This window comes from Sminthopsis crassicaudata, chromosome 1, assembly GCF_048593235.1.
Source record: "Sminthopsis crassicaudata isolate SCR6 chromosome 1, ASM4859323v1, whole genome shotgun sequence".
Classification (NCBI taxonomy): Eukaryota; Metazoa; Chordata; class Mammalia; order Dasyuromorphia; family Dasyuridae; genus Sminthopsis; species Sminthopsis crassicaudata.
The window spans coordinates 261587139-261614856 of NC_133617.1; the positions used below are offsets into that span (position 1 = coordinate 261587139).

The 27718-nt window shown below is 31.5% G+C and overlaps 1 protein-coding gene across 2 annotated transcripts in view; it reads right to left on the minus strand.

Annotated features, from left to right (window-relative positions):
- Positions 1-1028: 1028 nt before the first annotated feature.
- The window catches only part of TMEM68 (transmembrane protein 68), a 32205-nt gene continuing 5515 nt past the window's right edge, over positions 1029-27718 (minus strand). The window contains exons 3-7 of one of the 2 annotated variants that reach the window (XR_012484238.1): positions 16560-16727; positions 12393-12586; positions 7713-7819; positions 7097-7236; positions 1029-2445 (exon numbers count right to left, since the gene is read on the minus strand). Coding sequence is in view for 1 of the 2 variants with exons in the window: in XM_074278524.1 (XP_074134625.1) it covers positions 2341-2445; positions 7097-7236; positions 7759-7819; positions 12393-12586; positions 16560-16727 (668 nt within the window). In the remaining variant the exon portion in view is untranslated. The remainder of the gene's footprint in view (positions 2446-7096; positions 7237-7712; positions 7820-12392; positions 12587-16559; positions 16728-27718) is intronic. The other variant, XM_074278524.1, reaches the window with a different exon arrangement.

A 27718-nucleotide genomic window follows, 5' to 3' on the forward strand; every position in this document is an offset into this window, starting at 1 on the left:
TAACATGTAAAATTTTTCTGTATATACTTCTATTTATCAGTTCTCTCTGGACACAGATAGCATTTTTCTTCATATTCACTTTACTGCCAATTTGGATATTTACAATATTCAAAATAGCTTATTCATTCCAAGTCCTTCTTAAAAAAACATTGCAGTGACTGTATACATAATTGTATTCACTTTTGCTTATTTCACTCTTCATTATTTTGCACAAGTCTTTTCATGTTTTTCTTAAATGAGCTTATCATTTCTTATAGTACAGAAATATTCCATCACAATCAATACCACTACTAAATCTAATTTCAAAGATAATCTGTGGTTCTAATCATAGTAGAAACATAAAAATAACACAAAAGAGAATAAGTACATAATAAGAATAGGTAAAATTTACATATAATAGAAAAATCTTCATATACTGATGAAATAGCATTTTACTTTCTGTCTTAAAAGCCAAAAATTAGTGCCATCTTTCTTCCTCTACTGGAAATGTAACTACTTAATCAAAAATTTTTTATTAAGCATGGGCCAAACTTGGCTCAAGGTTGAATGTATCACAAAGCCTATGAGTAATGAGTTTTGTTTTTTTTTTTCTCTCAAATTAAATAAAAATATATTTTATCACATTAGAATGGAGATTTTATTACCTTTTTCGACAACTTCTGTGACAATGAGAAAAAAGTGACATGATTATTAGTGTTAAATATAAAAATGAGAATAAATCTATAATTGTTGTTCAGTTGTGTCGTATTCTTTGTGCCCCTGTTTGGGGTTTTCTTGGCAAAGATACTGGAATGGTTTGCAATTTCTCCAGGTCATGTTACAGATGAGGAACTCAGGCAAAAAGAGTTACGTGACTTTTCAAGGGTCACACAACTAAGTTAAATGTATAAGGCCACATTTGAAGGGAAAAGTTTGTCTAATTTCAAGCCTGATACTCCATCCACTGCACCAATATAGTTTGGCTGTCCAAACTATAATTCTGTTCAAACTCCTAGTGCAAAAAGAAGAGCATGACACACTAGAAACACTTGTTGGAATTTCAATTTTATTTTTAAGTTGGTTTCTTTTTATATACAATACATAGGCCATAAATATAGACATGTATATAAAATCTATACAAATTAGAAGTACAATTAGCATCTAAAAAGAAATGATACTGCACATGATTTTTTTATACTTTTGTTTGAATACTTTTTAAATTAAGTTTTTACGGAGACCACAAATCTAGACGCTGATTTTTTTTTTTTGGAGTGCATTAATTATTCAAGTATATTCTGTTCAAACTATAAAGCATTTTATTGCTTAATACTAAAAATGAGCAAGCCCTATCTATAACTGTGCAAAAAGATAGATATTGTTAGCTCTATCTTTACTTATTTAAAACAGACCTTTAAATTTATAAAATGTTGTACCTGACTGTAATTTTACTATTATGCTATTAAATACCCTGTTACAGGGTTGACCTAGTATATATAACACAACATATGCTTGTGTGTTTCTGTGACTTTTAAAAGAAATATAATAAATACTAAAAGGCAATATTTAGAAAAAGCTTAGATTTCCCAGTTTCTTTTTCATTTATTTAAAGAACACCACTATATTTTTTAAAAGTTTTTGATTGGCAATTTGGACTTTATGCTTATAGAAATTATTTTAAATATTTATAATTAAACTAAAGATCACTTGTTAAATAGAGAGGAATGAATAAGCTAAATTATTTTATGTTCTACAGTAATTACAGAACACAAATACAGCACTTCAGAAGAATTCATTTTTTTCACTATGTCTTTATATAGAAAAAGGACTATGCCCATCTTAAAAATGGAAAAGCTGAGGCACTGAAAAATTAAGGACTTGTCCAAAGTCACATAGTGAATCAGAGGGAGATAAATTTAAAAAAAAAAAAAAAAAAAAAAAAAAAAAGATTATGTCTATAACTTCAGTACCTATATTTAGATCAAGAGCTTTTATTGTCTCTCAAAATTAGGTGAGTGCAATAAAAATGTGGAAATTAGACACATAACTTAAGGATGTTCATTTTATCAAATCCAATATTACTCAGAAGCCTAATTCTAATCTATGTGTTTTTCAATGCCTTATTAGAGATTTATAAATAAATCAGTATTACCATGTTCTGAATTATTGGGCATCTGATCAGCTACTTATGAACTCAACACTTCTCAATGCAAAAATAAGATTAAAAACAACACAATTTTTAACAAATAGGTTTTGTGAAAATAGTTTTTAACATGATTTTTAAAACAATAAAAACTACAACAATTAAAAAATTTAGCATATAACATGATGGATTCAAACCCATATTAATATATTTTTAAAATTCTAGTTGACTTCTTGTTTTCTATGAAAACGTTCCAACAGGGCACTCATGATGTTTCCTGGTATTCTTTGGTGTCTATCTATTAGCTCTTGAACTGCAATCTTTGTCTATTAAGAAAATAAAAAAGTTAATTTTATAAATCTTCATAAGATTTATTAATTTATTAATTTTATAAACCTTCATAAGAAAACTCAACAATCATTTTCTTTTAAAAGTGTTTTACAAAAAATGGTTTTAAAAAATTATCCTGAAACAAATTTTTTTAATGGTTCTATAGTTAGTAAATGGAAAAGAAAAATGTTATTTAAACCACAAATAGGCTCTGAATAATTTTCAATTTAGTATCACTCTCTTAAAGAATTATTTTCTTTAAGATTGTTTTCCAAAACCATTTGCTTCATATTAAATCCATTAAAGCCATAAAAACATGAATGGCACAACTCGATATATTTAAAATACAATCCAATAGTTCATGATTAAAGTCAGTATCTGATGTTCAACTTCATTTAGCAGACATCAACATTTCCTGGGACCTAATCAAAGCACTCACTCTTTTGAAATTGGAAACACATTTTTTTTTTTTTAAATCCAACTTAACAAGCATTTATTAAGCATGTATTATATGCAACTGGCTCCCAAAAGAAAGGTTTTAGGTTAATAGAGTAACATGTGCCTTAGGAGAGACCTCAAATGATGTCTAACTTAAGGGGTAAAAAGGATGGATGAAAAACCAGGACTAAGGGAATACTTTTGAGAGAGGTTTACTATTAGAAACTTTTAACAATGATTACTACCACTACAACAACAACAACTACTACTACTACTACTACAGCTAGTTAGCTATTTCACTAGTATTTAGATAGAATTTTAAGGTTGGCAAAGTACCTTATAAACAGTATCTCACTTTTGTCCTCCTAGCAACCTTAGAAGACAGATGCCACGATTATCTCTATTTGAGAGATGAAGAAACTGAGGCAGAAAGAGGTTAAATGATTTACCTAAGTGTCTGAAGCCAGATTTAAACTCAGGTCTTCCTGACTCCAGACCTAGTCCTGTATTCACTAGGCCACTTAAGCTGACTAGATGAAAAAAACAGGAATGTACTGAGGTGAAAAAAAGAAATGGAATAGTAGCTAGATAGCATCTCTCTCCTCCCTTTCAGTGATAAAACTTGAAAAAAATTGCCATGCTTTTTTCACTTTTCTCCTTGCTTATTTTCTCACTCTGATGGGCTTCCTCATGCTCCTAAAAATTCCCTTCTTGCTCCATTTACTGGATCCTATCCTCTCCCCAAGAATTGTTTTTTGCTCTTCTGGCTCTAATTCCATTTCCAAACAGATATATATATATATATATATATATATATATATATATATATCTGTTTGGAAATGGAATATATATATATATATATATATATATATATATATGTATATGTATATATGTATATTCTGAAGTAATGAATCTTCACATGTTTTCTATCACTTCAAGACAGTGTTTTGTCTGGACTGCTATGTACATGAAATTCTTTAGCTTCTTTTTGGCCTCAGATAACTTCCTTCTCTAGTCTTTTCAGTGAAAAAGATGGATAAAAGTATACAGGAAATTTGGGGTGTAAAGTTGAAGAGGCCTTGATTTTCCCAGTAAAATAAAAGGTGAGGCCATCTGCTGATAGAGTGAAATCTAGGATGTGGTATTAGAAGTCAGTGAGAAGAGGGGGAAAAGAAAAGAGGCTGATGACCTGGGCTCTAGTCCCAGCTCTCATTTGGTTTAGGAGACCTTAGGCAAGTTATTTAATCTCCTGTTACCTTACTTTCTTTATTTGTAAAAATAGAAATGATGATATTTATACTAATTTCTTCCATAGGGCCACTGTGAGGAAAGTGTTTTGCAAACCTTAAAAAAACTCCACAACCCAAGAACAAACAAAAATGTGAAATATGAAAGAGTAATGATAATAACAACAATCTAATAAGATACTAGAGGGACAAAGACTGACAGGAAGCGGAGAGACCAACTAAAAGCTACCTGAAAAGAATGAAGGCTAAAATGACATTGGAACAAAGTGAGATATGCTCACTCCAATATAGAGTGCAATACAGAAGCAATACTACTTCTGCAAAACCTTTCATTCCTATTTTTTTCTTTCTCTTCCCACTATTATGACTATCGCCATTCTAGTTTTCATGAATTCTTACCCCTTCATGCTGCTGCTGCCAGATTAATCTTCTAAATATCTTGGGGATGAAGTTTTCCTGTAGCCTAGTGAATCAAACCCAATCTCCCTGGCTTGATTTCAAAGACTGTCTAACAATTATATTCTAACAAAACATTTATAAATTCATCTCATATTATATATACAACCCTTTAATTTCTCAGCCATAAGCCTCCCCAGATAACTGCTCTTTTTTTTCCCCCTGCAAGAGTCATTTCTGAAGGAAAGCTTCATTACTCTGGACTGTAATTATTTGAAATCTTAATAGTTAAGCCCAAGCTTAGATCACTGTTTATTTTTTGAATAACTTGAAACAGTATAAGCAAGTAATCAAGTGAAATTTTAATTATTTAAAGCTAATTATTTTCAAGCGCTTGTTACTTTAGTGACATATAAATTTTTCTCAAAAAAAATAACATACAAGTACTTATTAGGTTAATATGTTGGTAGTTACTTCTCCTCACTATGTTTTCATAAAAACAAAAATATATACTTCAACTTTTTTCCTGTATCAAAAGACTCACAATTTCATCATTAGTATGGCAACATTTTAGTGATAGGATCACAAATATTCTATACTTTTATAGCTAATATATATCAATGCTATGGCCAACAAAGTTGATTACTTCCTTACTTTAATTATTTGTGTGCATAGTTTCTACCCTCAGTATAAGCTCCTAGAAATGAGGAGCCATTTCATTTTGTCTTTGTAGTCCTACTGCTTAGGAAAGAGTCTGATAAAACACATATAAAACAATTTTCTGTTAAGTGGCAAAGTCAGAAAAAAGAACTCAGGTCTCTTGACTGCTATGCCACCTTCAAATCTTTTGAACAGACTAGGGTATACAGATTGCTACATTGAACTAAATTGAAAATAATTTCAAATTATGTTTTGTTTTAACTATAAGCTTTAGCTGTTTCTTACTGGTTCTGACTCACTTAAATTGAATAAATAGGCCAAACGGGAGATGAAAAAGCACAATAAACTTCATTAACACCCCAAGAGAGAATACTTTTGTTAGAATCCAGTAAGACAATTCAAATAAGTGTATGCTACACAGCAATACAGCAATAAAGGTGTATTTAGAAGACAGTGACAAAAGGGGAGAAAAAAAAAAATTTAACAAATGTGACACTAGCCCATTACTGCCAAGGAATCCAAATCACTGGACTTAGCAGTGTGCTACACTTACAGTGGAAAGAATACTGGATTTGATGTCAAAGGATCTTAGTTTTGACTTCTTGCCCTGCCACTTATCTCAGTGAGTCCAAACAAAGTATTATTGATATTTATGGATTTCAGATTCCCTAACTACAAAATTAAAATATACTAAATGAAGTTCCCTCAACTTCTAAATTTATGATTCCATGACTCTAAGAAGGATAATAATAACTGCTATGCAAATAATATGCTACAATTTTTCAAGCTGTTTTACAGTATAATTGCATTTGAGCCCAATACCCATCTGGAGTAGCCCTAGTAATGTTACTTTGAGCAAACAAACTCAAAAAAGTAGTTTTTTCATGGTTACTTAACCAATTACATGTCAGAAGTAGGATTACAATATAGCTCTACCTGATTCTAAGTTCATTTTAATGAACACACGGGATGCTCTAAAGGGTAGGAATGAGAGAGTAGGTAGTTTCCAGGGGAAAGGATATAATTCTGGGTAAAAGGGCTTCCCATGGGATAAATTCACTGATAAATCCACTAACAAACCCCTGGAAATAATCTTCTTCATTTGAGGTTTCCTTCCCATCATTTAAAAAATTTGTTTATTGATTGTCACTCTACCTAAACTGCTCTTTCAGAAATTACCAAAGATTTTTAGCATGCTGATTCCAATCGCTTTTTAGTCATTATTTTTGACCTCACTGCAGCCTTTGACATTTAGCCAAAAAAGGGTATTTTGGTGGTGGTAATAGTGTGTAAGAATAGACTTAAGGCTCCTTGTAGACCTAAATCTATAATCCTTATTAATTAGAATATCATTTATAAACTATACATTCCAGCCAGATTGAACTGCTAGGTATTCCCCAAACCCAATACATTATCTTACTTTCATTCTTACTTACTTACATTCATACAAGTCATCCCCCATGACTAAAATGCTCTTCCTTCTTGATCTTCACTTTTCAGACTCCTTTAATCTCCTTTAGGTTTAACTTAGGTAGATGTCCTTTATAAAAACTTCCCTGATTCCCCCCAAATTGTTAAGAATTCATCTTTCCTAACTAATTATCTCCGTACACAATCCTTCCCCTCAGTATAAGCTACCAGAAAACTAAGAAAGAGCTTCTCAAATTGGGTATGTGTCCTAATATTATTCAGGGAAGCCAGTTCCTTGAAGCTAAAAATAAATGTGAGTTAACCCATGCATTTTTTTCAAAGCATTTAGTGATATGTGTTTCTTTTTATGTTGTATATATATTTTTCTAGAATGGGAAGGGACAAACTATGACATTTTCCTCTTATATAAGCAATATAAAATAAAAGACAAAAATATGTATTGAGATTTTAAAATAAAAAAGTAAATTAAAATTACCTTTTCAGCTAGTTCTTCTGCTGTCACCATTGGATCATAAGGGATAGGATCACCTAAATATGTACGTAATTTGACTGGAAAACCTCCATAGATAGGGGCAAATGGATACCGGAATTTTTCATAAAGCCATCTGAATAAACCTGTTTTAAAGTAAACAGATATCATGTAAATAAGCAAATAATGTTTATAAAATAACTTCCTAAGTATTCCTGATAAATGGGAGTATATAACAACTTTCTTAATTGCTAAATGTGAAATCAATAGTAACTCAAAGCTCTTGTTTGAAACTTAGAATTCTCTTAATTAAGGTGAGAAGACAAACTACATGATAGATCTCAATTTGAAAAACATATAGGTACACATATATAAATAGATGTGCCTACTTATATATGCCCACATATATATATATACATTTTTTTCCCTTAGAAACTAGAGATGAGATTTTTAGGACCCACAACATATATGCCTTAACATGTATAACATGCCATTATTCAAATCTGGAAATTTCAAGAAACAGTAATCCCTATCACGAGTTACTATTTAAATTTAAAGCAATTATTATACAACATAATAATTTGCTAGTGTTTGTGAAACAGTTTTCAAATGTAAAAAATACCTTTTAAAATATTCAACTGAGAAAATTAATATGATGTACGTCTTACTTGTTCCTCCAAGTGATCTAAATCCTTCTCGAATATTTTGTGTAAACATAGGAATGATGGGCTAAAGGAAAATAAGAAACATCAATAAATAATAAAAATGCTAAATAGTTTAATGGATATCAATGAATTGTAATTATCGTTAGGGTTTTGGAGCATTTATGTTGTAATTACAAAAAAAACCAAACTATTACAAGATAAGATCATACAACACATCTCTGCAATACAAGTTCAGTTTACTAACAAAACTCTAAATCAGAAATATTGCCCTCTAGTGGTAAAAAACAAAATATATTTTAATAACTTGGCTAACATCCTTCAATTGCTTCTTGACATTCAAAATATCAATTAATTAATCTCATCATAATCAGTGGAAATTGGCAAATTAATTTGGCTTACATGGAAGACCAAAAAAACACCCCCAAACTCCATATGCTCACTGAGGAAGCAAGAACAGAATGATTACAGGTCATACTTTGACAAAATTACCCTCCATGTGGTAAATTAAATAAATCTGAGAGATAATGAAACTTGAAAAGATCTATCAAATTTATGAAATAAGCAAAGCTTTTCTTTGGTTAGGATTTTAAAATCTAAGCCAACATAAATAAATAATGTATGTTAGATAATAAAATTTATGAAAATATAAAGTGATAGATGAATTATCTCATAAATAAGTAGTGTGACTCAAGTACAAAATGTAGAGAAAAATTGGATGGAAAATGTTAATTAATACATCAGCAAAGATGATTTTTCTCTAGAGTACCTATCAATTATGATTTTGTAGCAGGTTCCCTCCTATTCCTATATGATATAGTAAACACAGTTGCCTGAACTAACGGTATTACAGATAATCAATACAATCTTTAAAATACATTCTATAATTTTGTTTATAGCAGATTTACCTTTCTAGGCAAATAAGATATATGACCATATGCAGACTCTTAAGGAGAGTGACAAGTTAAAAGGAGTCTTTAATTTTAAAGACTCTGGAGAGGGACAATGTGACATTAAGATTAAAAAGAAACCAAGACAAGGAGACCAACTAGATTGCCAATTAAAATTACTTATAAAATGATTGGGTTAGGGCAGCCAAAAATGTTTATTAATTATCAAAAAGCAAACTAAGAACTAAAAATTTGTGGTAAATTATTGACTTTGTGCATTATCCCCACATGACTGCATAGCTGAATTCTTTTTTTAGTCTTTTAGAGCCAAATGAGCTTTGCTCTAAAATACTAAAAACATGTTAACAAAAGCCAAAATTATGTTTTTTTAAAGGTAGAGGCAAAATTATGCTTTGCAGTAATGCAATTATTAAGTCCAATTAAAGTTAAAGAATGTTTCAGCCACATACACTTGAATTGAACCTGGTAGGGCCACTTCCAAAGGTCAGGATAAAGCTGAAGGACAGGTTATGGATGGACTAAAACATCACTCTATTTGATAACTAAGTGTACTGAATAGTTCTTGAGTCAACTAGCTTGAAAATAAATATCCTGCCTTTTTAATTAATCTGCAAAAGATTTTTAGGGTTGTATTCTTGTTTGGAGTATTAAAGTTACAAAAAATTAGTTTTACAATTTGTTTTAACAATAAGAATTTCAGACCTACATTTCTTGACTTAAGGTCTTGTAATTTTCAATTAAGTTACTCTGATTAGAAGAAGTTTTTTACATTCAAACACAAAGTCTTCTTAATATTTTTCCCAAAATAACAAAATTTCCCACTAAGAAATTTTCTAGGAAGATCTACATCACATCAAAAATTCCTACAATCTTTTTCAATGAAGATACTCTAAATCTAGAACTGATCAATCTAGAAACTTCATTTACTCAAACATAGTCATTATTTTACAATATAAATCTAGTTAATTCTTTAACAATATCTCTAATTGCCTTAGTTCATGGATCAAGAAGGTATATTGAAGAAAGGACCTCTATGAAATTTGTAATGTTACATGTGTCAAGGAGAGATTTCACTCGGTTAGAAAAGTCCCTTAAATTATAGAGATCGAGAGATTCACTATGTTAAGCAGTCAGACTCTGTCATAAATACCAGGTGTATAAAATCCTGAATTCTATTTTCTTCTCTGTTGTAACACCTACTTACCTTGCTGTATGAACATCTAGATCCCTTCATTTCTGTGCCTGTGTTTCCTCATTTGTAACTTAAGCATTAATTATATTTGTCACCTACCTATCTTTCAGTAGGTCAGAAAACTGGGGGTTTTTTTGTATTCATTTATGAAGATGCTAATCCAAACTAGTAAAACTATTCTGTGAATCAATTATTCTAGAAACTTTTTCATCACTCAGAAAGGAATGTTTCTGAAGTTCAATGAAGTTTTGCCCCAAACCAGTCTTGTTGACTCACTTATTTAAAACATACTCAACAATTTACTCTTCATCATTTCCTTCTTTTAGGTTTTATTCATACTTCTATTTAAAGAAAATCATTTTCCTTAAAACTTCAATGGTTGAGAAACTAAAAAGAATGCTTTGGCTTAAAAAAAAATTCAAATCCAAGTTAACTATCATCATTTTTAGCTAATATAGAAAAAAAAAAAAACAATTTTCTTAGTTAAATTACTTTAAAAATTGGCATCTCTGAAATGCTGCTGGGTTTTTAGCTTTTCTTATTGCTCTTAATGAATAGCCCTAATATGAAGCACTATTAATTTCTGTGTAAGTATGCGGCTATTCTTTTTCTTTTCACCTCAGAGTTCACAAATTTAAGTAAAACCTTATCAAAAAAATCATTAAAAAATTAAATTCCTTCAGCATTATGTGAACAGAAATTTTTTTTATTTATTTTTTAATAAGAAAAATGGTAACTGGTCATTATGTATTCCTAATTGCAAATTAAAGTACTTAGAGCAACTATACTAAATCTTCCTGGCCACTAAGAACATTTAAAACACTAAATTAAAAACACTAAATACTATCAAGCGTTACATGCCTACAAACACCAAAGAGAAAAGAGACTAGTGATTTAAATTTTATTACAAATGTTGTTGGTATCATGTTATATACATGTATGTTTATAGGTATGTTTCCTCTACATATATCTACATATGCACGTGTATATATTAGATATGTGTTTATGTATAATACACCTAAATATTAATTATGAAAGGCATCTACTTTCTTTTTTCCAAGAGAAATGATGGGTTACATATGACAATTACTCATTTTTATTCTGTATTCTTTTATATAACAAAAGACTCCTACTGGCAAGAAAGCCAGCCAGATTTGGAGTGCAAGTTTATGGTCATAGAACCAAGATTCTCTCTATATGAAGCTACCTGGTCCATAATAAGACTGAATTTAATAGAATATAAATTTTATGTGGAAAGAGATCAATTTCATTTTTTAAACCTTTAACTGTTCCTGAAGAAAATGTTCCTATAATAGATTTCTGCCCACATGAGATTCTTAAGCTCTTTGCTAAATTAAACTGAACCTTGACTTCACAAGCACCATGCTCTAACTATATGAAGCTACAGGTAAAAAATAACTATACTATTTTAAATATAAAAAGAGTTCTTTTTCTACTGGACAAGTTGAAACTAAATCAATGAATGGAAACCCAAAGGAAAAGAATCTGTAATGAAACAAATGATTCTTAGGATATAAAACATGGGCAATGGAAAATACTATTAATTGGCAATATAAAGGCTAAAAAAAAAAAAAACCTTCAAAAACACCTAAAATTACAAAATCTATATATTTTTTTTTCCTTAATAATGTTAGTTGTTCACAATTCACAAATAAAAATTATGTGAGAGTTGACCATTTGGCTTCTTGCTTATATAGGTAAATATGATCACTGGAGAAAAGAATTCATATTATGCCAATCAGAGTGCCTTAGGAAAATACACTAAAAATTAGACAAAATAATAAAAATATGTTATCTTAAAAGTATTTACAAATATTTCTTCTTTTAAAAGAGTACTAGATAATCAAACATTTTTAAAAGAATAGCAGTACATTGTGAATTCGTCTTTTTGGCAGTATTTTTTCAGATAATTATACTATTTATCTGTGGGTCAAATGCTAACCTGAAATTGTGTCTTAAGTGTGTACATTTTAAACTGTCTACAATAAAAAGTGATGTATTCAAAGATGCTCTAATTCTCCACAAACAGCCATCAAGGATAGAGAAAAGGCTCTACTTGTTTCTGGTAGCAGATTGAAAACTGATGTTCCTGGAAATCCTTTGTATCAAATAGTATGAATCCATTAATTTAAATTCTATACACACACACACACACACACACACACACACACACACACACACACACTCACATACACAAATTCTACCTCAAAATAAAATAACATGCTGCAGAAGAGTAAAGAACAAACATTTTACTGTCTAGAGGGAAAGGCTAGATTTGGGACTGTAAAAAACATTATTATTTGTAGTGGCCAAATTTCCAGACTTTTTTTTCCAGACTGTTTAAGAAATGATCTTCTCACTTTTTAAGGAATAATTTCACAACACAACTATAAAAATCATATTTTTTAAAAAAATAACAATTTTACAAAATTTAAGTTATTGCACTAAAAAAAAAAGTAACTATTTAAAATCCACACAATTTCACTTTAATAATAATTTTTGTAAACACAACTCACCACTTTTGCATCTATAGCAACCTGGGCAAAGCCTTTACGATCTCCCCAAATTATGCTGTAGGTCTCATCACTAAGAAGAGCTTCTCGAACTCCACCTGGTGAAATAGCTAACAAATGGCCACTCTTCAGTACTTCAACACATTTTTCTCTTGGTCCATGTAGAGCACAAAATACATCAAGCAAAAGACTAAACCCTGTTAAAATGTAAGAATTAAACTAGATCAGAAGTATTTCTTGTTTCAGCTCTTAAAAAAAAGCCTCACAAAGTAAAATTAGATTCACTATAATTCTGTACTAATTTTTTTTAACATCCCCCAATCAATGCTCTTGAGACTTGTACAAACTTGGTAGAAGCTTTCAACTAAATATTTGAAAGTGTCTTTTCTCAAACAAATCTAAGGAGGGTAAAAAAGATTTCCATGCTAGTAAAAAGCAACAGCAAATCTACCATTGCTGACAGGTGTTGATACTGATTTTATGCTACAATAAATTAAGAAAAGCCAATAATAATAATAATAAATTTCAAACCACTAGCTTGATTCTTGATTCCATTGGAATCAAGAAGTTAGGTCAGTATCAACTCCCCACTTTTTTTCTTTTTTTTTTTTTTTTTCTGGTGAGGCAATTGAGGTTAAGGGACTTGTCCAAGGTCACAGAGCTAGGAAGTATTAAATGTCTAAGGCAGAATTTGAACTCAGATCCTTCTGACTTCAGAGTCAGTGATCCTTCCATTGCCCTAAATAGCTGTCCCAATTTTCCACTTTTAAAGTTCTAATAGTATACTACAGTCACGTCTTAGATCTGGTTAAAACTTGAAAGCACAGAGCTATAAATAAACATTTAAAACAAACTTGAAAATTTAAATTGTGAAATATATGATTTTCTTAATGCTAGGAAAATGCAGAAAATTATGCAGACTAGTAAGATTTCTGATGTCTATGAAAATAAATGATACTCTCTCACCTCTTTCCCCTCTAACTTTCTAACTTTGCACTGGCCAACCCTGTGACTTAAATGAGCTTTCCTCACAAAATCACTCATTACCTTAAAGATATAGTTTAAGCACTACTTCCTTTCTTAACTAGCCAGTATTTAGATAACTTAGGGAAAAAAAGAAGACTTGGAATCAAAAAAACCTGTGTTCAAATTCTGCCTAAATAACTACTAGTTGTAATCAACTCTCTTAAACTTCCTCAGCCTCAGTTTCCTCATCTGTAAAATGGGAAAAGTGTCTATCACATGGTTACTGAAGGGAGGGATCAAAGGAGATTTTACACACACACACACACACACACACACACACACACAGTGTCCTGCAAACTTTAAATAGCTACAAAAATGTTAGCTACTATTATGTAACTATCTTATATTTGTTTTGTATTTATTCTCCATGACCTTTTACACATATATGCGTGCACATGCACATTTGTGTTTTTCTCCCTAGGGAAAAAAACTCTTTGAGGACAAGGATTACTGCATTTTGTACATGGAGAGAGTGGAAAGGTTACTGTATCACTAGCACCTAGGTCAGTAACTAATACATATTAGATGTTTAATGCTTCTTGATTAACTGAAGTTATTTCTAACTATATACAATTTCATAAGGGATGACTAAACAGGGATTGTTTCATAAATGTATAAGTTATCTTTTTCTTGTTTGTCCAAAGAATGTCAGTGATTTAAATTCAGAAACTTGTGAATTACTCAGAAAGGGTTAAAATATAGACTTTTAAAAATTTACGTTCATAAATATGACCCATAGCAACTTAGATATTTTACATATGCTAAAACACCATTTAATTTGATACTGTAATTATTAATTTAGGGTGCAGGATGTTTTTTATTTTAAGATTATAGAGAATACTGAACATTTTCATTTTGGCTACTTAAAAGTGATTCTGCATTGTAAATTATTTCATTTTACATGAGGAAATCTATCTCAAGAACCAATGTATTAGAATAAAATGAATTTCTTCAGAAAAGATTTTTACATTATTATGATCAAAATAATTTGTTTAAACAACCATTTAAAGAGATGTTATGTCTTAATGAATAGACATTCCAAATTAACCACTCAATCCAAGAGTAGGCAATCTATCAGGTTGATGAAACAGAAAATGATTATTTCTTAAAATCATTTTTCCACAGAATATTTCCAGGGAAAGAAAATGGCTCAATCTAAATTTTAATGTTATTTCCAAACCAGCAGCATGAAACTTTAATTATGATAGGATAAGATTCTATAAATCAATATCCAGCTAACATAAAGAAATGAACTCTGCTATGTTAAAAACATAGATAAGTTTCCCAAAATGGAAGTATTTTTTAATATATAATATAATAATATAATAATAATATAAAGGTTGGCCTCTAAACTGGAGGGGGAAAAAAAAAAAGGTAAGCAAGGAATTACAAAGCTATTAAAATACATTTTATGCAGATAAGGGGCAGTGTGGTTTAACGGGAAAAGGAGCTAGCACTGGAAGTCAGAAAAATACTTCCATTCCACTTATTATAGCATATAAAATATGTTATATGTCATAATTATATATTATATATATACTATAAAGTATAATATATAACACATAACATAATTTATAATATGTAACACATATTATAGTATAATCAGAAAACTACACTAGGCTGAGGATTTTTGTTTTGGTTCTATTATTTTAATCCTATCTGACTTTCCATGACTGCATTTGCAGTTTTCTTGGCAAAGATAATAGAGTAGTTTATCTTGCCTTTTCCAGCTCATTTTACAGATGAGAGAACTGAGACAGATACAGTTAATCAACTTGCTCAGGATCACACAAGTGGTTAAGTGTATGAGGTCATATTTGAACTCAGGAAGATTCCTAACTTCAGATCAAGCACTTTATCCACTATACCACCTAGTTATCCCTGGCTGATTTTACAAAGTCATAAATTAAAAAGTTTGGACAAAGTACTTATATTGTATTAGAGATATATCATGTTAAGAAGTAAGAAAATATAATTAGAGGAAAGGAAAAAAAAAGGTACTGTGTTTTCCTGGGTTAAGATGTTGCTTATGACACTTGATAACTGTGTGAACAGAGGCAAACCTCTTAACCTGAACCTAAGTAACCACATCTGCAAAATGAGCATAATATTGCCTAAATTGCCTCAGAAGGTTGCCATAAGGATAAAATGAGATTAAGTATTTAAAGTTCTTTGCAAAGCTAAAAAAACATTAAAATTTTCCGTTATTATCATTTAATACTTTGGTAGGAAATAACTGTAAAATATGAGGATTCTCTTAAAAATATTTTAAGTCAGTTTTACAAAAATGATAAAAACATCAAATCTATAGATTTCCATATTATTATTTTGGTAAGCCAAAAAGATCCATTGCTAATGAGACAAATAAAAATAGGACATCTTCCTAAGTCTTCTATCCTTAAGTTCTGCAAAAACCTAATACAAATATATAATGCTGTTCAATAAAACAGGATGCAAATTCACTTGCCTAATAATATTAAATATAATCATTCTAAAAAGATTTTTTTTGGTATCCTAAGAACCCTAGCAAAACTATTCTGACTCTGGTGGAATCAAAATATTGTATTTGAAATTGCAATGCTTTCTTTGACCAGTTTTATATAATTTGTTTTACTCTTTCCCTACATAATAGGTTCAGTTCTATAGGGGACAAAAGGTATCTATGATTGTGAGAAATTCAAATTCACTTAACTCTCTGGACCTGCTTTCTTATCTGTAAAATGAGAATAATTAAACTTGAACTAACCTACTTAACAATTCTTAAAAAAAAATTATTTTTTTTGGAAAACTGCTATAAAAGCACTATATAAATGTGATATTATTAGGAATAATAATTTATTCATGTCAATTCAATATAATTTGTTAAGCTTCACTCAAAAGCAAAAATAATATTCAATGTAGCAATATTAATCTGGCAAAAAATTTTCTCTTATCAATAAATAAGCTAGGTTTTTACAGAGAAAGATTAGCTTTTTAAACTTTGCACCAAATTATCAAAACTTACTTCTTTATGCAGTTGGGTCTATAACAAAACAATAATTTAAATTGTTACCTTGCTAACTTTATTATATCATGATATTTACATATTATTAAATCAGTATGACTCTGAAACTCAATATTCTAAAAATTAAATTTAAAATTTACCTGGTATTTTAAAAACAAAATGATCAGCTACTACTCGGCAGGTTCTGCCTGTATGGATAAAGATTCTAGCCATAAAGTAGTAATAATCTATAGGAATGGCTCCATGGTAAAAAATAATAAGTGCTGGTCCTTCTTCTGGTATTTTTTCTATCCCATGAACTTCATAACCTGTTAGGGGAAAAAAAGCTAATTGAATTTAACAATAACATTTATCAGGATAATTAAAATCCTACTATTTAAGAAAATTATAAACTAAATTGTCAATCTAAAATTCATTTTAAAAAATATTTTAAACTATTTAAGATATATAGTACGAGTCTTCTCCATGTCATCCCAAGTTTACTATTAAGAGGGGAAGGGCTATTCCCAACATGCTGGAGGCTTTCCTTGATCTCTCCTGACATGAAGAGGATTCCAAAGGGGCATTCAGGATGTCCATCTATCCTTCCTACTTATTGCCACATGACCAATCTATTTTTTTTTTCCCAATATATAGGAATGACATCTTATGTCATCCTTTTACTATAGTACTTCTTAGGAGCTCTTCATTGTATATGTGTTGTGGACTCTTCACACCTACCATGTGCTTTTCCATGCAGTATTTATTCAAAGTCTCTCTAAAATCTAGTCATTAACAGGCAAAATGTAATGGACCTTTGCTTTCATGAAAAGCCTAAGGTCAGTAAAAGTTCTAAAATTTCCTGAAATCAGCACAGCCCATTCGCTTCTTTTTCAACAAGGGACCCAATTCATTGTCCAGCTGTATTGTTTGTTCCAAATATAGATACTTTTGGGCAAGCACTATAGATACCATAGAGTATCCATCCATTTATGCATGTTAAAATCTGGGCAAGAGATTCTTTAGTTACTTAGTCTTCTGTATAGATAGAAAGGCCAAAATCTTTTGAATGATTATAGCTCTCTTCTAGGAGATTGTAATGTTTTAGAACTTGTGGCAATCATCACAATTTCATCTAAAAACTGAAGTATCTGAAGGGCCAAATACTTCACTGAGAATTTCTCCTTGACCTGAACTGTGCCGGATTTCCTTTAGCACAGTGGCAAATAAATATCTTTGACAAATATATATGCCTATATTTTATGCTTCCTTTATCATTAGAAGGTTACTGGGCAGTTATTTCTATTATGCCCTCCAAGGAACCCTGAATGATCTTGGTAGACGGAGCTTATAAAATGAAGTCTTATCTACTGAATCAAATGCTATTACTAGAATCAGCAAACACAACTAGCAATGGGATCTTCTATTATCTATATTTTTCTGTTAAACAGGAGATGGTAAATTATTTGTGAAAGCCTTTGTGTTCTCTACTAATACATCCTTTAAGAGGGTTCTTAGTTTTGTACACAGACGATTCTCATAAAGATTTCATATATACTGGTTACCTTTTTTCTGAATTAACGTCTCAGATCTTTTTCCATGCCTTTGTTAATTTTCCCTCCTTCTGACACATTTAGTCCCTCAGTATCCTCACAATTGTCTTGCATCCAGAACTATCTTCTCCAAATAAAGTTGGTCCAATCTGGCTAATTTTCCTGTCTTTGTTCTCTTAGGTGCCATATGATATCAGTCTCCATGTGTGGTATATCACTATCCTTGATGCAGAAAACAATCTGTTAAAAAGACTTTTTTTCAAATCTTCATTTTGAGTTAGGCACTAGCCATGAAACACCAAATAAAACTACACAAAATGAAATAGGTTTTATTTTATCATACAGGAAAAAACTTGCTATTAATACAGAGGTTTCCCTGAGTCAGTTGTCTTTGTAGAGTCAAACCACTGACTCCTCGGAGCTGAAATATTCCTTTTAAAAAAAACAAACCCAACAAACAAAAAAGACTGAGGAATAGATGTGGAATGCAATTAAAACAAATGATTCCTAATTTTAAAAAGTAATTAAAAAAAGAAAAACGGAAAGGGACAAAAGAAATGACATCAACTCTGACATAATTTCATCCTGAAGATTAATCAATGTAAATTAATTGCCAAATTAAGACAATTCAGAAAATACCTTAGTCACCAAATTTCTTACTTACCAAATCATTGCTAATGTGTGAAAAATGTTTATCTCTTATACTCAAGTCCCAGGAATACAAAACGAAAAATTTTAATCAGATGAACATTAAAATCCTTATTTTATGGGCTTAACATTCAAATGCAGTTTTATTATATTGAAAGGTGTTCTTCAAAAATGAGAAAATTTTATTTATTCGAGCAACACATTAAAAATTAAGTACAACTATGTAAGAAGCTATTTATTTCAATAATGTTGCAATGCATGATATCATTGTTAGTCTTCAAGGACTTCTAGCAGATTTGAAAGACTATTTGGTTGATTTCCCTATCCAACATAAGAATAAATGAAGAACATTCTTTATTCCTGAATAATTTTGTTTGCTGTAATCTCAATGATTTATCACTTGAAGATATTGGAAAGTTGGTAAGAAGCAACGTATCCTACCATTTTGGATTCCTGCACAACGTAGTAGAGGTTTCCTATAAGTTCAGAGACAGAGAAAATGAGAAGACATAATAGAGAAGAAATTATATCTAAACTATAGTTTCACTTTATCATTCAACTAATCTTACTTTAACTTTCTGAGAAAAAGCTTGTAGCTGCTCTCAAGAAGTTGAGTTTTTTTTTTTTCCCTTGTTAATGTAAAACTATGAGAGTTGGGTAAACAAGAATAGCTGCTATTTATGAACCTCTTCCATCATCAAACATAAACTTTACCACTAAATTTCTTCTTCAGTTTCCTAAAACAATTTAAGGGGGAAGAGGAAACAAAAGAATAGATAAGGTGAATCATTAAGTTGTTTTTCCTAATATGCTTTTCAGAACCAAAATGTCTAAAATTTAGAACAGGAATCTCTGTGTATGTGCCATTACATACAAAGAAAAATGAAAAGGAATAATGCACTTCAACAAGCATTCAGAAAGTGCCTATTATGTGCCAGATATTGTATTATATGTTAGAGATAAAAAACAAAAATGGTCTCTGTCCTCAAAAAGCTTACATTCTATAGGGGCAAAGATATCCTCAGAGAAGTAAACACAAAACATATGCAAAAAGTATATAAATAGTTTAGGAGTAGAGGTTAGCAAGTTAGTGGATCAAGAAAAGTCTGTTGTAAGAAATGGTACTTGAACAGACTTAAAGGAAACTAGGAACCCTAAAACATGGTGTTAAGGAGGAAACACATTCTAGGCACTGAAGAAAGGCTATACAAAGGCACATATGCAGCAACAGCAAGAGAGGCAAACTCTTGCTTGATAAAAGGAAAAACTTCCTAACAATGCTATACTATTCAATGGACTGCCACAAAATGAAGTGGGTTTCCTCTTTGAAAGTTTTTTGAAAGTACTGGAATCATCATTTTTCAGGTATAATAACAATGATAGTAATTAGCATTTCTATAGCACTTTTAGGTTTGCTAAACACTTTATATGCTGCCTCCTTTGATTCTTACAACCCTACTGTAAAGTGGGTGCCTTGTATCTCCATTTATAGACAAGGAAATTTAATAAGGTACAATATAATGAGGAGTCTTTCATTGATGTGTGGACTAGTGGGCACTTACGTACTTTATCCCACTCTTATGATTCTGTGAATGCATAACAAGAACTTTGGCTTTGCTCCAGTTTAGCTGGAACTTGAGAATGCAGGAAAGCCTAAGAGACTACAAAAGTAGGCTGGAACTACTGAAAAGAGACTTAAATGTCAAAAAGAATTTGAATTTTATGCCAGAGTAAATAGGAAGCCACTAATGCTATCTGAATAGTCACATTTGTGCTTTAGATATATCAATTTGTCAGGTGTATGGAAGACGTTTTAAAGGACAGAGTTGTTCTAAGAGATTATTGTAACAGTAGAGTTAAGAAGTAGCAAGACCTAATATAGGAAAATTGTCCATGAATGGGAAAATTGGAAGGTGGATTCAATAAGATTTGGCAAGTGATTGAATAAAGGGACTGAAGAACAGTGAAGACGTAAGGTCAACTTTAAGGGTAAGTGCTGAGTGACTACAAAGGCTTTGATAGAGGTTAAAACAAGGGATATATTTTGGGGAAAGAATGAGTTGTTTTGTTTGTTTTAAATGTCTAGTATGTCAAACAACTCAGTCTCAAAGATACAAAGAATCAAAGAAAAAAAATGGTTCATCAAGAAACTTCTGCCATTACTATACAATGAATTCTCTTTTCTATCCTAAATATGCTATTTTTGTGAATTCCAAATCTAGAAGTATAAGATAGTAGATTAAAAGAAGGAAGTTCTGGATTCTATGTTTTGCTCTTCCCTGACTATATGACCTTGAATACTTATTAACCTTTTTTTGCTTTTCCTTCTTTCTTTTTTTTTTTTTTTTTAATGTTTAAAAGAGAAGAAACTAATATCCTTCAGAGAGGCATTGGAATGAATTGTGTAATTTTCAGAAAAAGGCAATGTATATGAATTAAAGCAATCTTACTTTCAAGTGACCTTATCAAGCAGAGAGAGATGAGAAATAATGATTAAAAAATCTGTAATGCAATCTGAAGTCATCATATTGAAAAGATGATCAACTAAGTCTGACAGTGTTTTCCCTTTCTTCATCCATAGTTATCTGTGTCCGACACTTAACACCTATTAGCTGTGTAACCTCAGGCAAGTCACTTAATCCCAACTGCCTCAGACAGCTACCTGGCAAGCATATATGTATGCATATGTGTATGATATGGCACCAGTTCTAAAGTCAAAAAGATCTGAGTTCAAATCAACACTTAATATTAACTATATAACCTTCAGGCAAGTCACTTAATACAATTTATCTGGGGAACATTTTATTTCTTTCATTATAGCAGAACTAGACTTAATTTACAAGCATGAAACACACAAAGCTATCTGAAATCCCCAAAAAGTCTTACTTATATAGAAATAGCCTTCAACCTGTAAGAAAAAACAGAGCAAATACAAAAGCCAAAGTACCCTATTCCCCAGCACCAACAGTGAAGCAATGTTAAAGCAGTTTATAGATTTATTAGTAAATTAAGGCTATTAATATATTAAACTTAGCTTATGTTTTCCTCTTCAATTCTTACAAGAAAATCAGATTTTTAAGATGGGGAGTGGATGGAAAGGGAACTGGCCAATTAACTGAGCAATAAGAAATGCCCAAAGTGAAAAAAGGAAACACCATCAAATATATTTTGGAGCTACTGCGTTGTCCTACAAAAAGAGCCTCGGCTAGCTTCATTTATCTGGAAAATTTTCTTTAATAGAGAAGTCAGTAAGTATTTATTAAGTGCCAGGCACCGTGTTAAGTACGAAGGATACAAAGAAAGATCAAAACAATACTAGCTCTCCATATGCCCATTTCTAGTGAGTAAGACAACAAGCAAAGAACTATATGTCCTAGAAGATAAATTGAAAATAATCTTAGAGAGAGGAAACTAAGAGTTTAGACCCAGGAAAGGATTCTTACAGAAAATGGGACTTCAGCCAAGACTTGAAGGACACCAAAGAAGTCAGGATATTGAGATGAGGAGAAAGAGATTTCCAGGGCAACCAGTAAAAACACTTGTTGGAAAATGGTGTGTCATGTTCAAGAAACCGCAAGGAAGCATGTATCACAGGATGGCAGAGAAGGTCGATAGAGAGTAAAGTAGAAGACTGAAAAAGTAAAAAGGGTACAGGTTATAAAACATTTATAAGTCAGAGGATTTGATATCTTATCCAGGAAGTATTAGGAAGCCACTAGAGTTTACTGAATAGAGAAGGTCACATATTAAAAATACTCCATTCCCCAAGAATATAAAACAGAATCAAAGTGTTGCAATGGGATACTAATTGATTAACCAATATTTATTGAATGTCTACTATACTAAAAAGGTTTTCTTTTAATAATGGTCCTACAACAATCTCCTTCATTTTACCCTATCATTACTTTGCTCACAACTTAACAGAAAAAAAAATTAAAGACAAGGAAATTTAGTTTTAATATTCTTTTCAAAAATGTTTCAAGTCTTTGTTGAACTTGAAACATTTTTGAAAAGAATATTAAAACTAAATTGTTGAAGTTTAGACTAACAAAGAATTATAGTAATCATGATTCCAGTCTTTTAAGCAGCTTCAAACTGGAGGCTCAAAGTAACATGGATATAGTGAAGCAGGTTGTGGTCCCTTTAAGAAACTAGTACTTTCAGATTGATTCTCAACCCCTCATGATGCATTATCAGTTCAAGATGCTAGGACCTTTGATTCACAAATCTTGGTCAAAAGCACTCTTTTGAATTCCAATAGGAGATCTGGGCTTGTCCCAGCCTCTACTGTAACTGAGACAACTTGGGCTCTCCCAGCCCCCATGGGATCTGAGCCAACTTGGGAATACACCCAGGAGCCCCTTTAGCTAAATCTCTCATTATAAAAGAGCCAAGCTGGAGTCTTCTCTTTGCAGAGGTTTCAAACATGCCAGCTATGCCATGCTTGGGATGCCAAGGGCCTCTGCCCACTAGAATACTGTTTCCAGTGCCCTCATCTCTTTACCCTCACTCATTTCCTTAACTAGACTTTAACCAGACTTTAACCTTACTTCCAATGCCCATAATAAAACTCTTTTATCAATCTAGGTTTTCAGGTCTATAAATTCCTTTATAGGGGATTCTTGTACTGCTACTAGACTTCATTTAACTCCCTATCCTTGCACCAAATCCTGAGGGGATACAGGGGAGCTCCATTTGACTCCCTGAACCCCCAACCTGCAGCTAGACCTCAATTTCATTTGATTATCACAAATCTATACCTTATCATTTTAGTTCCCTCTAGACCTCATCAACAATAATACAAATAGATAAGCAATAATGGCAACTGTAAGTAATTTTATTTTAAAATTCAGTTTATCTTTTCAATAGTACATCATATCTTCTGTGATCTTATTACAATTTAAGGAACTCAGTTTTCTCTGGACTATTCCACATGATTTTGAATATAGAGGAATAGAAATTACACAAAGGATCTACTTTTATATAGACTTTCTGAGAAATAAGGATATACTCTAAGAGAGATATCTAGGACATTCCTCAAAGCTTTTCTGCTTTTTTCCTAAGAAAAACTAAATTGTATCTAAATTTCACAAAAAGGAATGGCAAAACAAACAAACTTATCGTTCTTATCTAAGAAGCACCAAATCACAATATATCCAGGGGCAACAGAAACTCTGACTTTTAGTTACTTCAGAGGACATTTAGTCCAACACATATCTTCAATCCATTCTAAAACATTCATAACAAATGGGACTTTGTCAGAATATCTTTGGTGAGGGGGAAGCTCTGAGGTAAACAAATCACTTCAAATCCCAATCTGCCTTTCAATAGCTATAAAATGCTAGTTTTGCCATATGATCCAAAAATTAACAAGTCTATATATTGTTCCATCTGAAACCTCTTAAAAGGGTGACCATCACTTCCTCACTAAGTTTTCTCTACTGAAGACTAAAATATGCATTTCTTCCACTAATTTTCATTTTGGATGAATGAAGCCCTTTACCACTATCCCAAGCCCCTCCAGTTTATGAATAAAATCAATGAGAAAGATGCTATTAAGTGCGATGTGCCAAGCACTGTGCTAAGCACTGGGCACACAAATATAAAATTAAGACAATCCCAGGCTTCTGAGATAGCTGGTGGCACAGCAGATTGAAAAATCTAGAAGACTTTAACTCAAATACAGCTTTAGATACTTATTAACTGTGTGATTCCATGCAAGTCATTTAACCTCCATTTGTCTCAGTCTCATCTGTAAAAATGGGGATAATAATAAAATAAACAAGAAACAAAAAACAATACTAAGCATAGTTCTTGGTACATGGTTGACACTATAAAATGATAATCTTCCCTCTAGGACCTGGCACTCTAATAAGGAATGTCAACAAATATAAAAGGGTTAGGTGTATAGGGGGAAGAGTAGCATTGTTTGTTCCTGTCAATGCCCTTCCAAAAAAAGTAATTCCAATAATTAAATACTATTCCTGATATAGTCTATTCACCACCTCATCTTGAATCTTTTGTCTCTCAATACAGCAGATTACTTATCAGATGATTACATCACTCATTGAGCTTGTAAGTCACAAAATCTTTTTTAGTCAGTCAACAACCATTTAGTTAAGTGCTTACTATGTGCCAAGTACTAGGGATCTCTATACAAAGCAAGATAGTCCTCAAGCTTCCATTCAAATATGGCTGAAAAGTGGGGCAAGTGGGGAGGAGGAAGGAGATACTTCACTTCAGAAGTAGGGGCAGAAAGAGACCCAGTGGCCAACTCAGTAACTAAGTGACTTACTTTAGGCTTTTCCCCAGAATGAAAGTGGTAGAAGAATTTACATTTGGAAAAAAAGGGCTTAAGGCTGAGGCATGATGGCTAAGTCCTAAAACTCAAGCATGGCTGGCTGGAGCCTTTCTGAAAATGGAGGTTGTAGGAAAAATACACTAATGGGAGAAGGAAAACACTAGGGCAGAGGGTAAATCTAGGGAATGACAGATAGCTACTCTGAATATAAATCTCCAAAAAGGAGATTCTGAAAAGACTCCGTTAGTGAGAGAAGGGGCAGAACACTAATGAAGTTGTTAACTAATGACAGGAGCTAGGCAGCAAGGTAGAATAATTGTTAGACTTTAAGTCAGGAAGAGCTGAATTCAAATCCTACCTCAGATACTTATTTGCTTGTGTGACCTTGGTAAGTCACTTAACCACGCTCAGTCTGCTTCCTCATCTGGAAAATGGGGATATTAGAACTTACCTCAGAGATCTATTGAAAGGACAAAATGAAATTACATTTGTAAAGTTCTTTGCAAAGTTTATAGCACTTCATTAGCTATTAATGAAACCATGTTGATTAAAACTTAATGAATCATGTAGATTCCTGATGACCACTATGTCCTTTTATAGATGCATACTTTCCATTCCAATTTGAAATCAAACTCATCATCTGATTCCACAGACTCTGCTCTCTTCTTATATATATATATATTTTAATTAGGCAAATACCTGCTTCCCTCCCTCACCAATCATGTGGCTCCTTTCCTAGTTTTCATAATCTTTTAAAGATCATTGACAATGATTTGCAAATAACCATCAATACATTTGGTAACCTGGACATCATAGGTTCTGTGACATGTGAACTCATGTCTCTTTTGGACTATGAGCATTAGATTTACTCCTTAACTGACCTTTGAAATACTCATGATCCCTTCGGAAAAATAAGAGCTCTTTTTTCCATATTTGAAAATATTCTCTGCTTTTAGTTTAAATTTCAATTTTTTTAAAATAAAAGTTTAATTAAACAAGAAATTCTCACTTATTTATGTACATATCTGCATAGAAAAGATCATAGGATCATCGAAGTAAAGTTACAAGAGACCTTTGAGATCCTCTATTCCAACCCCTTAAACTTTTTGAATGGTGACCTGAAACCCAAAGTGACATGCTTAGTCTCACAAATAGTCAAGTGGAGAACTTGAACTCAAATCAAGGTCTTCCCATTCCAAATGCAGTACAGTTTCTAATACATCATATAAATATGTTGTGGAGTCTTGAAAATATTAAATAATTTATTGGTTATGGTTGAAATTTCCTACAATGTGTCAAGTTGCCTAATATATCCTTACTCTCTGATGGATTAGGGTTGCCTCATCCCAAAGTACTTGAGAATTAAAATTGAGAGCCAGCATTTCCTTGGTTGTTCTTGATCATCACTCTTAAAATCCCTTCTGAATCTCTGATTTTAAGAGCCTCCTCACTCTCCCAGTTGTAGTATGTAGGTCAGAATGATAATTAAAGGGTGGGAACCCACAAAATTAATAAAAATCTTTGAGGATGAAAGGATATTTTAAAAGGTAAAAAATTGTCAGAATTAAATTCATACCAAAATTTTCAAATTGAAGGATTTTTAAGCTCTATCGCACATTTTCACATACTCCTTGATTTTAAAGAAAAAAATATTTACTAATATGCCTATCTCAACCATAAACCTCTTGAGGATAAGGACCTTTAAATTTCATATTAGTATTTTGCTCAAAGTAGATGAAAAATTAGTCATTTAATGAATGAATGGATTTTCAGAGAACTTCTGCTAAAAATTTTAAAAATCATGTTTTGTGTTCTTAACTAAAGACATGAATGTTATCATCTCTTGGCATTTACCATGCAAAATGGATGAAATTAGTGGTTCAGCCCAGATCATCTACTTTCTATTTAGCTACAATGTAAAATGATAAATGATTCTCATAATAATGGTTATGAGGCATAAAATCCTGAAGTTTTACGTCTTATCAAAGAAAGATAAATGTTTAGTATGATTTTAATACTGTAGATTTTATTGTATTGAAGCTACTAACAATTAGTCTATGGATGAAATAAATGAACTATCAATTGAACTCCATAATTCAATTAGTAAGAATATCCAAGTTCCTCAACACTGAACTTTTCCTCCACTAAAAAAAAAAAAGGCTGAAAGTTACATATATTTCATTTATTATAATGACACTGAGACCCTGTGTGAAGAAAACAATACAAATGTCGTAATTCATTAAAGGGTCCTAAGTTATACAAAAGGAGACATTTTTCTGGTATTAATGTCTTTTAAAAATCTTATTAATAAATAGTATGTCTATAAGAAACAGTAGTAATTTTAACTAATTCACAGATATCCTGAATAAAAATAACAGGTTTTTTCCTCTAGTTTTACATATGTATATATGTGTGTATGTGTGTGTGTGTGTGTGTGTGTGTGTATATACACACACACACACATGAATTTAAGCTCGATCAAAGACATCTAAGAATATTAACTGCCTAGTGTTGATAACTTTCAAATTAAATTTAACATTGTACTAAGAAACTGAGTTGCAGCTGGGAATAGCAGATAAAATGCTTGACTTCAACATTAGGAAGACCTGGATTTGAGTCTTGTCTAAGCTAAGTGACATTGGCCAAATTATTTAACTTTTCTGTATCTCAGTGTCCTCAACTGTAAAATGAGACTTGATAAACTCTAAGGTGTCTTCCAAATCTAAATCTATGATCCTGCAAGGAAAAATTTTTTAAAAGCTATTCAATTACACAGATATTACTTGGGCTCCCCGCCCCCCACCGCAAAAAAGCCATA